Source organism: Eschrichtius robustus, chromosome 12 (assembly GCF_028021215.1).
Source record: "Eschrichtius robustus isolate mEscRob2 chromosome 12, mEscRob2.pri, whole genome shotgun sequence".
Classification (NCBI taxonomy): domain Eukaryota; kingdom Metazoa; phylum Chordata; class Mammalia; order Artiodactyla; family Eschrichtiidae; genus Eschrichtius; species Eschrichtius robustus.
This window is the reverse complement of record NC_090835.1, coordinates 49026591-49039680: the sequence shown is the minus strand read 5'-3', so window position 1 is coordinate 49039680 and position 13090 is coordinate 49026591. Positions and strand designations below refer to the sequence as shown.

The 13090-nt window shown below is 44.8% G+C and overlaps 1 protein-coding gene across 2 annotated transcripts in view; it reads left to right on the top strand.

Annotated features, from left to right (window-relative positions):
- The window catches only part of ITGA9 (integrin subunit alpha 9), a 354422-nt gene that overhangs the window by 303516 nt on the left and 37816 nt on the right, over window positions 1-13090 (top strand). For both annotated transcript variants that reach the window (XM_068558926.1, XM_068558927.1), the window contains exon 24: window positions 12872-12997. In XM_068558926.1, coding sequence (XP_068415027.1) covers window positions 12872-12997 — 126 coding nt within the window. The remainder of the gene's footprint in view (window positions 1-12871; window positions 12998-13090) is intronic.

The window sequence follows — 13090 nt, the reverse complement described above, 5'->3', positions numbered from 1 at the left end:
ACCTGTACATAAGCCAAGCCTGGCACTTTAAAGCAACCCAGCAAATAACCCAAAGCAAACTCACTTTTTTTTTCGGTGTCTACTACTTTCCCTCTTGGTGAACACATGCTTTTTTTTTTTTTTTTTAATTGAAGTGTAGTTGATTTATAATATCATGTAAGTTTCTGGTGTTCGGCACAAGGATTCAGTTTTATATATATACATATATATATATATATATATATATATATATATATATATATATATATATATATATATGTATATATGTATGTATGTATGTATGTTCTTTTTCAGATTCTTTTCCCTTATAGATTATCACAGAATATTGTGTAGACTTCCCTGTGCTATACAGTAGGTCCTTGTTAGTTATCTATTTTATACATAGTAGTGTATGTATGTTAATCCCAGCCTCCTAATTTATTCCTCCCCCTACCCCCCTTTCCCCTTTGGTAACTGTAAGTTTGTCTTCTGAGACACAAGCCCCTTCACTCTCAGTTTTTTCTGTAGAAATTTCTTCCTCTCCTTCATTCTCAGTTTTTTCTGTAGAAATTCGAGGGCTCACCGTAAACCAAATCACCGCTCATCCTGGTTGGGAGGTTCCTGCAAACAAGAATTCAAGGCTTAGAAACCCTCCTCAGGATGCCAAGTGTTTGGGTGATATTCACTCTTTTCCCTGATATCCTGTAACTTAAATGGTGTCATGTAAAGTTAACTGTTAATAATACAGCTTATGTGATGAGGAGATAAGGGGGGAGGGGAAGAAACCCTTCTCCAGTAGGGGCAGATGGATTTCCAGCCCTGGGGTGGATGGGGCGGGGGTGGGGTGCTATGGGATCCAACCCTCTGCCTTTGGACAGAATACAGTCGAGACATCTCCCCAGTACAACAGAACCGTGCTTCCAGCAAGTTCTCCGGGTTAAACCATTCTGATATCCCTTGAATCCCATTTTTTATGACGATCTTCAGTTCATCATGCCCTAATTTCCCAACCTTTTCTGAGTTAAAATGGAAAACAGTTGCCTAGCTCCCTCTGTGGAGAAGTTGAGCTGTTACTTAGTCATTCTTCCCACTTCTCTTCCCAAAAAGTATCACAGTTCCTTTAGTTCTCTTTTTCCCATCGTAAGCCATTCTCTTTGTTCTCTTAGTACCTCCAAATAAATAAAAATTCAAAACTGAGCCCCTCCCTGGTGGCGCAGTGGTTAAGAATCCACCTGCCAACGCAGGGGACACGGGTTCGAGCCCTGGCCCGGGAAGATCCCACATGCCACGGAGCAACTAAGCCTGTGTGCCACAACTGCTGAGCCTGCACTCTGGAGCCCACGAGCCACAACTAGTGGGCCCACGTGCCACAACTACTGAAGCCCACTTGCCTAGAGTCCATGCTCCGCAAGAAGAGAAGCCACGACAATGAGAAGCCTGCACACCGCAACGAAGAGTAGCCCCCACTCACCGCAACTAGAGAAAGCCCGCACATAGCAACGAAGACCCAGCACAGCCAAAAAACAAAACAAAACAAAACAAATTTATTTAAACAAAACAAAACTGAGCCCCAAGTACTATGCCTTTTTATCCAAGCTCTCCTCATCAACAAACGGTTGTTACTCTGGCAGGGAGGACCTGATTTACCATTTGAAAACATGCTTCTACTCTTAATAATTCCCCAGTGTAGCTCTCAGAGACACCCTGAGGTTCTCTGTAAAAAGATCAACAAGGAGATCTTAGTGGCCAAAACCATGAGGTCCAAAACTCTGCATGATCCTCCCACCTTTCCAGGCCATGTTCTGCAACCTCCTCTGCCCCAACCTCACCCCTGACCCTGTCTTCCAGCCACTCTGGACCGCGAAGGCTGCTGACCCACCCACCATGCACTTCCCTGGGCCTCCTGACCTTACTAATGCTTCTCCCTTCCCTCTGGCTGTGGAAAGCCCACTCATTCCTCCAGACCCAATTTACACATCCTTTCTTCCCTCAAGCCCTCCCAGATGCCTTCCCAGATCGTCCTGCCTCAGGGCCTTTGCACCTGCCTCTGCTGAGAACACTCTTCCCCCAAATATTTGCATGGCTGGTTCCTTCTCATAATGCAGATCTGAGCCCAAAGTTCACCTTTCCAGGAAGGTCTACCCTGACCACCTTAGCTAAAGTTGCAAACCCCCTATCAACTTTCTGTCCCATTACCCTGTGTGCTGTTTTCTTCATAGCACTCACCACTATCTGAAATTACTGTTTTTAATTGTCTGTCTCCTTCCAGAAGACTAAAAACCCCATGGAAGTAAAGGTCACGGCTGCCTTGTTTGCTGTGCATCCCTAGTGTTTGGTGCCCGGACTCTATGCACATATGCACTATATGCAGTAGGTGCTCAAATAAATGAAAGCATTGGCTACTCCCACTCTGTTAGTATCACCATCACAAATATTTCTCTGGGCGTTAGGATAGGGTGTGTGTCCTTAGACACCTACACACCCTGCCGCACATCTAATGAGCACCTCATACGTTCCAGGAACTCGGAAAATGTGCACTGAATTTCAATCCCTGAGTAGAGATGTTTTGACAATTTCCCTTCACCCACAACAGAGGTTGCTTTAATTTCAATGTAGGAGAAAGTAAAAATGTAAAACTTTGAAATAAGGGGCTGAATCACTTATTAGAAATGAAGGCTTTGAAGAGCAAACTTGAACTCCACAAATTTTGATCAGAGATATTATGAAAACGTTCTCTCTCTCTCTCTCTCTCTCTCTCTCTCTCTCTCTCTCTCACACACACACACACACACACACACACACACACACACACACGTCTGCTGATTTCAGCGATGGCCTCAAACCATTTTTTTAATTTTTCCTTCTTTCTGCACATGTCTGAACGTGAGCTGAATAATCAGGTCCTGAAATGGGTCAGAATTAGGTTGGCTGTAATTTTTTTTCTCAACAGAAGCCAAACACTTAGGGGAGATGGCTGATGGAATTATGGAGCAAGAGTTACGTTCCTGGGCTCGTGGGTCAATTTTAGTTTGGTGGGAGGGAGAAAGCGTGTGTGTTTCTGGGCAAGCTTACACCTGACCCGCACCCTCTGGAAGGTGGGGATGAGCGCCAGCCTGGGCTGCGCGTGCACACTGTGGTTCAGAGACTGCCCTTTAGCCCTTGTGGACAGAGCGAATGAATCAAGGCAGTAGGGCCAGCTCCCCGCTGGCTGAGGGCGGCACCTATCAGGGGTTGCGGGGCTCGTGCGCACGGCTGCTGTGACATCTGGAAGCATTAACGCTTTGTGGCAGCATGCGCGTGATGATGCTGAGGTGCCTGTGTTCTCTGGTCTCCCAATACAAATGGGCCTTAGAAGTTGGTGGTTATGCAGTTTACTTTCCTTCTTCCTTTTTTCATTCCTTAAGAGCAACATAGCCCTGTCACTGCAGGGGCGATGGGTTGTTAGCAAAGTTGATAACAGGAAATCTCACTGAGGATAAACAGAACACATCAGCCATTGCCCAGAAACACATGGTTCTCATTGAACCTGCCGAGGACTAATTGTGTGTGTATCAGAAGCACGAAAACAGGAAAACTCCTTTCTGATAGACCCACCAAGCCTCTTCTGACCAAAAGGAACTTTCTTAGCACTGTTAGATACTGAGAAGTCATTATCTCCCCAGCTGTCAGGGTGCTAACTCCACTTAACTTCTCCTAAACACATGACCGAAAGCATGTTTCAGGCCTCTCACGAAGTCTTAAAGCTTTAGATTCAGTGAGTGACATCTAGGTTTCTCTTCCCACTGCTCTGATGCGTATCCCCTCAGAAAACCAGTGTAAGAGGTTAGACAGATGCTTCCACCTGAAACATAGCATCCAGAAAATGACTGTTATTTACCTTTTGGTAAAAGAGCAATAATAAAGTGATGCATCTAATAAATGCAGAGATAACTCAGTGATTCCATAGGTGTGTTGCTTTATCCTTTAACGTAAGGTGGGTATGAGCTTCATTCTTCACTATAAGATGGGTCCAAGAGCTAGAACCGGATCTTAAAGAAGCCAGTACAATTCCAGGGACTGTGTTATGTCCCACATCAGGGCTACTGACTCATATATTATTCAAATCAACAAACCATTCTGCTTCCAAAATGTTTCATTATCTGTGGAAGGAAAGTATTTTTGGCATGCACATCAAGTGCTCAGATAACATTCTTATGTCTCTCTTTTTTGCTAAAGAGAATCTGACCACATCTGGAAATTCTTTGGTGTCACTGCTTCTCTGAAACTACATCCCATCTGTATCACTTTAACTCCAGCAAAAGGCCATCCCAGTGCTTTGAAATGGGCTTCATGGGGCGGGGCCGGGGTGGGGTGGGGGAGACTTGGCTTTCTCTGATAAAATGTAAATGAATGCTGTTTTACAGGGCAGCCTGGTGGTGGCCTGCACTCTTGACTTTTCAGCATGTTGGCCTGTGACACCCAGAGGAAAAGGGTGTGGGGGATGGGGAGGAACACCATTATTTTAGCCAAACCCTAGAGCTGGTGGGAAAAAAATCATTGCCTTTTATCATAAGAAGTGGTATCTTTTATGAAATAATGGCATATTCATACAGAGGACAAGATTGTATGATGGATCGTGCTCTTTTTTCCTCTGGAATGTTGGTTTTGAGGCTTTGCCCCTTTATTTCCTGTTTCAGTTTTGGTCTCAGTAACACACTGACCTTTCAGATCAAATACAGTTTTTCCCAGTGGTGATGGCCTTAAGGGATGGGGAAGGGGGTTGGGGAGGCAAATCTTTTATTTAGAAGATAACTTTTCAGCCAGAAAGAGAGAGGACATCTGGAGTTGAAGTTATGGTCTTTTCAGGCTTTTTTGAGTTGCTGTCTTTCCCTTTCTAGAAATTAAAAGGCACTAGGTTATTGTTACATTTCTTGCTCCTTCTGCTCCATTTCCAACTCTGCAGGTTTGTCACCGGGCTCTTATTTATGGACGGCTGTTCTGCGTTCTCATTAACACACTTCAGTTCGAAACCAGAATTCAGCTCTTCACTTGCGGAGTGAGGCTAGGAGGGCCTGTCCAAAGCTAGAACCTCATATTAACTTACCTTGTATTGTTGTGATCATCAAAATGCTTCTCCTTTTTGTCTATTTGTAGGAACACATTGGAGTCTGTAGCTACACACAGAGGTAAATATCAGAAAATCAGAACTTGCCAAACTGATAAGCAAGGGGCCCCTTTTCACAAAGCAAAAGAATTCATAACTCTTGAGAGAGGTCTACCAAAGGATGCCTTTGACAACTCCTACCTTTAAATGATGTGCATACACAAAAATTGTGTTCTCAACCTTTCAAATACATAGGTAACATAGAGCTAGGCATATCCATTATAAGGAACTACCCAAGATGGTTATCACTGTTTTTCTGCCCTTATAATGTCTTTGTGGTTGAAGAAATCAGAGTGAATAAATGGAGACTTTGAGCACCCAACCCTTCTAGGTTTTTCTGGGTCAGCATTATACAGTCTTGAAATGAATGGTGATACATAAAAGTATTTTTCTTAGGATTTATTATTAAAATGTTGTCATCTTTCACTGTTCTTTGGGCAATATCAAGAAACACTTAGAAAATCATAGCAATGTGATTTAACATAAAAGATAATAAAAAGGGTTCTTTAAGACTGTAAAAAAAGCTATCACAGTTTACGTTTTGCTGAATGGAAAATATGTAGCTCTTATTTCTCTTTCTAGTAGTAAACATCTTAGATCGGCCTAAGTAACCAGTTGGTGTCATTTCTTGACCCTTTTATGAGGGCTATATTTATTTCAAACATTGGAGTCCTAAAATTAATATCGCCACAGCCATTGTGGTCAACGTTCAGCCTCCCGTGGCAGAAAGGGGACTTACTATCTTCGGATACCTTGGTTCCAAGAGTAGGCAGTAGGTAATTGAATTAGCAAAGTAGGCGTTCAAAACATTCTCTGGGTTTTTTAAGCTCAAGGGGCGTGTGAATTCAGAGGAGCAGGTGGTAAGTCAGGGGATGGGTCATGTTTACCCAGTTGCCATCAGCTGTGGTCGGTGTCACATGATATGGAAAAGTGGCCCAGGGATGTAACAGAGAACAGAAAGTCAACGATTAACAGATAAATGTGAGTTAACATGAAACACATGTTATTAAAAAATGAACCTATGCCCCCCTTTAATCCAGGTCATTCCAACAAACATAGTTTCTAGACCAAACTTTGCCCAAGACCCACATTGGTGGAGACACAAGGATTGGCTCCTGGGGAGAACTGTTGTCACTGAGTTTATTCCTCTATTAATTTAATCTTCCATTTCTCTTTTATTTCCTATGTACTATGTCCAGGGAGCATCAAACCAGGGACACTTTGGTGACGCTTCCCATCCCTAGAACCCAGCCAGCTGGAATATGGTTAAGGAATGAGGCTGATGCTGGTAGAAAGGGGACATCCATGCTTTAGCCTGTTAAAATTATACCAGTAATACCAAAATTAATAATAATAATAAATATACCAAATATACCAATAACACCAAAAATACACCAATAATTAAGGAAAAGTGGTTCCTTAATTTTGAGACATGTTAATCCACCTTCTGGATAACTTCCCACCTCTGTGATTTGCCTACAAGGCCCTCCTCTGTGTCCAGGCCCACCTCACCTGCCTCATTTCTGGCCACTACTCCCCAACATTCATCCAACGCTTGACCACGTTGAACTCCCAGACTCTCTAGACTCAAGCCTACTGTTTGCACCTCCATGCCTTTGCACATGCTGTTCTCCTCTGCCTGAAATTCCCTTCCCCTGCTCCCTTTACTCTCTAGAGGTTCTCTTTTCCTCCAGAATTCACCTGCAATGCCACCTCCTCTGAGTCAGGGATGCAGTTCATGACAGAGACTGACTTGTTGGCTGAGAGAGAAATTTGTAAACAAGATTGACAATCACAATAGGAGCCCTGCTCTGAGGGCTGTGAAAGGATAAACCATGAGATGATGGAACAGAGGCTGTGCATCCTGGGTGCAAGGAAGGTGGGGCTGGACAGGGAGCTTCCTGGTGGAGACTTTGGAGATGGTACTCCTTCCACAGTCAAAGCTGACAGGTACATGACAGGTTCCTTAACCTCTCTGGGCCTCGGTTTTCTCATCTGTAAAATGGGGGTGAAACTTCAGGAGACCAGATGTCCCAGTGTGCCTGGTTCATACCTGATCTATGTCTCTGTCTTGCTATTCTGTCTGGTTGACTCCCCGACTTCATTCTCAAAAATATCCCCGTTTAGACAATAAATTATATGTCACTTACTGATAATAGTACCCTCTGTGAGTGGGTGTTATAAGGATTCAGTGTATCCCATAGCTCTTAGAATAGCACCCAATGTTAGCTAGTATTATTCCCATTTATATCTGCGTAGAGATGGGGCCTTAAGCAGCTGGAATTGGTTTCCAAGGTGATGTGCTCGGAGCAAGGGACTTAGAAAGCACATTGGAGGACTTTCCTGTCCCTCAGGCCCAGGGACAGGGACTCTATTAAAGCTGCTGTGTTCTGGGAACCTAGGAGAGACCTGTGTCCTCTCTCTCACTCTAGGTCAGCCGACAACACTAAGTACCTTGTACAGGCCCCTCTTTTGAGGCCACAACATGGAAATGCCCTGTTTCTTACAACCCCTTTATCAGACCACCACACCCTAGAGAGTCTTTAGTAAAAGCTCTAGATGTCCTTTTCCACCTGGTGGCAGGTAATGATAAATTCGACACAGAGAGTTAATTCCCTTTTTCAGTATTTTACCCATGAATCAGCCCCAGTTCATACTTGAAACCCAGTATTTCATGAATGAGGCTTTGCCAGGCTGCCTGGAGTGCACTGAGGACACTTCATCCTTAGACAGGCCTGGGCCCTTGGAGACTTCTGACTACGAAGGTTCCCCTGACCCAGGCTGACCCAGACTCTGCCACCAAGTGATGTCCACGTTCTCTTGGGCTCCCCACAGTTTCCCAAATCACCACCAGTTCTTGGTTTCAACTTGCACAATGTTTTCTTTGGGGTCAGGATGAGGGGAGAGGCGGAAGCCAAATGGCAACAGCAAACCCTCAATAGCTGCCTTTGCCAAATTCAGCCTTAACACTGTGTCCCGTATCCTCTTGTCCTTTTTTGTGTGTTTGGTAAAGTTCTTTTATTCACATTCCAGTAGATATGGCCTATTCCAGCTCCCAGAGGTCCTGGAAGATGAGCAGCCGTGTCATGGGAAGCATTTGGACTCAGAGAGTCTGGAAAACAGATGAGAAGTGGGTGGACAGGGATGAGCAGGGGGCAATGGCCGCAGAGTCCCTGGCCAGCCACGGAAATGAAGCTGTTGGATATGAGTGCCATAGTGCTTGGATTGTCTGCGAGAAGAAAACCTTGCATCTCCTTGATGATTTCACCACCAGACAGGGTGGTTAGAACCCAGTTGTGGGGGGTGGATGCTTAGTAATTGCTTATCTATGTAGCAGGAGACTAGGTGACCCCCTGCTCTAATGAAAATGCAGGAGAATCCTCAAGGGGCATACTTAGCAACTGAGGACAACCTTAGTGATCACGTAGGCCACCATCCTAATTTCACAAGTGGGGAAACTGAGGCCCCAGAGACCTGAACTGCATCAGCTGTTAGGAGCCCAGGACCGTCAAGTTCATCAAGGCCATCTGTGCCCGAGGATTCCTTCACTGGGTGCCGCTTGCTGCCACCAACCAATCACGTGACCTTGGACGAGTCACAGAACTCGGGGCCTCTGGTTCCTTATCTGTCAGCCGAGGCCATGGGACTGTATGATCTTGGAGCTGCCTTCCAGAAACAACATTCCAGGATGCTCTGTTCCCCTTCCAGCCTGAGACAGCATGGAGTGGCCTGGCCTCCCAGCCAGCAGGCACTTTATCTCCCATGGAGCAGAAGTGGGTCAGGATGGAGGACTTTGGGATTCCTGGGCTTGTAGCCTCGTGGCTCCTTCCCTTTGACCGGGGTAAGAACAGGAAAGGATGGTTTCCCTCCACCTCCACCTCCACCCCCAACCCCTCCATGACTCCCACCCCAGCCCCATCCTCAGCCTCTGTACCTAAGAGGCAGGGAAGTGGTTGCAAACAGATCTCTGGAGCTGGATGGCCTGCGCTCCAGCCCAACTCTGCTGCCTGCCCTCTGGGAGACCTGGCCCCCCCTGCCTCTCAGCTTCCCCATCTGTAAAATGCTGACAGTAACAACACTCGCCTCACAGGGGTGCACGGTGAGGGCTGCACAAGTGTCGGGTACCATTGTGTCCATCACACACGTTCTATCCATGCACACAGAACAGTCCCTCACCCTCATGACCCTGGCCAGGGACCAAGTTGCTCATTTTTGCTGAGGGAGCGTCTACAACCAGATTAGCTGGTCTGAACCAGACCCATGCAGCACGGAGCAACCTTCGGCCTCCTTTGAGAGAGGACCACCCTGAACCTCCCGGAAAAACGTCGTTTTCCCCGATTGAAGTGATTCCCATGTAACCACAGTCGGGAGCACGACTGGCTGAGACTTTCATTCACCACAGACTCAGCCTCCACTTCCCTCCTCCAGATTCCCCTGAGGCAGATCAGATGTCACATCAGATCACATCACGTCCCTGTCATCACCCTGTTCACAGGCCCCTAAGACTCTAGGGGAAAAGAGGAAGATGGAGCTCCAAGCTGTGTCTGTGCCCCACGTGTTGGCACCGGTTGCTCCTCCCACCTCACCCTGTGGTTCCCAGCACCCTCCCCCAAGGTGCTGGTGTCCTGTGGGCATGACAGTGAACCTGGCTGGGTTGGGACTCTGCTCCTACGCTTCCCCTCCCTGCTTGGAAACCCGAATCGCCCACTGCAGAGCCAGGAGGAGCTCTGCCCCATCCCTGATTTTAATTAGGAACGGATGCATCCTGCAAGACTCAGAGTTCCGTCTCTCTCAACCCAGACCAAATGTGTTTGGGGGGCCAGGCCTGGTCATCTCCACAGAAGAACATGAATCCCACAGGGCTGCAGAAGGACCGTTTCTCCAGTGGCTTTTCAGCAAATGTCCACTCCAGAAGACAAACAGGAAAAACGGAGACCCACATGCTTCCGAGTAAAATATGATTGGAATTAACATGAGCACACACATTCAAGTTCTCAAATGTTCAATGAACAAAATGTTTTCTATCTGCGAGGTGCCATATATGCCCAAATAGAGGGCAACCCCCAAAGAACACAATCCACCACTTTTCTAAAGAGGTAAATTTAACAGACTTTTTTGGCCAACTTGACAGGAATCAGAACTGTGATTGCTTTTGGGCTGGGGATGGGAATTGACTGGAAAACGGCCAGGGGAAACTTTCTGGAGGGATGGACGTGCTCTGTCCCTTCACTGGGGTGGTGGTTATGTGGGTGATTTCATTTGTCAAAATTCATCAGATTATACCCTTAAGATCTGGACATTTTTAGGGAATGTACATTTTAACCTCAATTTAAAAAAAAGCAAAGTAAATACCTAGTTGTAATACTTAACCTAATCATGTAGTTGCGCACTTAAAATTATAAAAGAATACCACATTAATTTATATTACTCTTTTTACTCACACATTTCACAAAATGATTTTATGCAGATGTGCATCTTTTGAGATCAATGGATAGCATAATTAAAGCCACTTTTTTAGTTGACAGTATTCCAAAGCATATCATCTTCAATTCATCTAATTTATTTGAAATGCGGAACATTTTGAATCCATGTTTGATGCTGAAATTTTATTGCAAGACACAAATACCCATTTGCATAACATTACAGCAGTTGTTTTTCTCATTTGTCCTAGAAGTGATTGTTCTTGATTCTCACGACATAATCAACTAATGTTTTGCTTTCCAAAAATGAGCTTTAAAATATTTATCACAACTTACAGTTGCACCCCAGGAATAATCACCACATCTATGTTAAATCTCATTGCCCTCCTTCCCATTAATTCTTCTAGTGACCTCGAAAAGCATCCAAAACCAACACTGATTGAGACCATTTCAGACTGGTGTGTCCTCCCAGATTTTGTGGTTCGAATAAAGCAATTGAGAGAGTACCAAATTACTTACTGTTTTAAGGAACAGTAAGTCCCTTGAGTTCCCTGGTGGTCCAGTGGTTAGGACTTGGCGCTTTCACTGCCGTGGCCCCGGGTTCAATCCCTGGTCCCCATAAGCTGAGAGGCGCAGCCAAAAACAAACAAACAAAATGCAATGCATTTTAAAGAACAGTAAGTCCCCAAACTATGAGAGACCTTTAAAGGCAACACTCTATTTTCTAAGAGTTAATTTGAGGAAATAAACCTTCATCTTATTTATCTTCAGGCATATATAGTAAATCCTGGCATATGTGTTCAGACCAAAGATAAAATAGAGATTAAATTTAGAGGTCTTGTTTTATAGTTCATTGTTCAAAGATTAGCATTGTTAGCTTAAGTTAGAAGTTTCCATGTAAAAAATTTAAACTAGACCTTGCTCCCTACCATGAATGAGAAGCTGAAACATTCTTGAATCAGTGTAAACACACTATATTTTACTCAAAGGCATTAAAGAAAGGAGAGTGTAGTTTAAGTAGATGATTCTGGTTAGAAATCAGATTGTAAACACAATCCTAAATTATGAATTACTAACGATTAATTTTGCAACTTGACCTTAAGTCATGTCAAAGCTTCAACTACACACAGTGTGATATGATAATATATAAAGAAGGCTTTGTTTTTTTCAACATTTCCCCAGTTTAGGCATCAAAAATAGTATTGTTCTTGGGCTTCCCTGGTGGCGCAGTGATTGAGAATCTGCCTGCCAATGCAGGGGACACGGGTTCGAGCCCTGGTTTGGGAAGATCCCACGTGCCGCGGAGCAACTGGGCCCGTGAGCCACAACTACTGAGCCTGCGTGTTTGGAGCTTGTGCTTCGTAACAGGAGAGGCCGCGGCAGTGAGAGGCCCACGCGCCGCGATGAAGAGTGGCCCCCGCTCGCCGCAGCTAGAGAAGAGAAAGCCCTCGCACAGAAACGAAGACCCAACACAGCCAAAAATAAAGAAATAAATTAATTAATTTTAAAAAAATAGTATTGTTCTTAAAGAAACCAACATGGAAGACTATGTACTGTTGTTTTGATCTTTTTTTAATGTTGCTGTTGCTCAGCATTGTTTTTCCACTGGTCTTTTAAAAGCTGTCAGAAGCAAAATCAGGTAACTCAGCAAGAGCTCCCCAGGGCATATAAGCTCCTGTATGGCTCAATGCAGTGGATGCCAATTTTTTTTTGGTAGCAGAATCCTGGTTTTAAATGACATTATGTGTGGTTGATGCTCTAGTTGGAACAGAGATGGGAGCCCAGAGCAGTCCTGCTTGGTGCCCCTTCTCCTCTCTAGGGAGTCCACTGAGGGGTTCCACAGCACCTAGAGGTTCCGTGGAACACAGTTTGAAAACCTCTGGCAGTGGACCATGCCTAAAGGCTGGAACTCAGAAGATCTCAGTTTAAAACCTGAGTTCTGGTCTGTGTGATTGTTAGCAAGTAATTTAACCTGAGCCTCATTTTCTTTCTCCAGACAAAGAACATGAATGCTCATCTCAGAGAGTTGCTATAAGGATGTTTTTAAAGTTTATTTTGTTCCTTAAGTCTTACTCTTCCTTGGTCACAACTCACTTGCATGTTGTGTGCCATCTCAATTATTTAACGACTTAGCATCCACGTTTTTTATTATTTGGCCTTGTTGATGCTACTACTTCTGCCTGTCAGCTTTTCAGCCATTAGTGTCCCCTGGAGAATGGACCAGGGGGAACAGTTGACTTTGGGCTCTACCGCAACTACAATAAGGGATTCCAGGCTCATGATCCGTTCTTGGGATGGACCACTCTGACAGGTTTCTTTTCATTTTCAGGTGGGCCAGGAGAAGGGAAACTGTTCTTTCCAGAAAAACCCAACCCCCTGTATCATCCCTCAAGAACCAGAAAATATCTTCCATACAATATTTGCTTTTTTCACAAAGTCGGGAAGAAAAGTCTTGGTAAGAATTTGCTTACTTGTTGGGTTAACATGGGTGGTCCTCATTAGGAAGGCAAGTCTGAGATGAGAAGCCAGTTTTCTATTTGGCATTTAT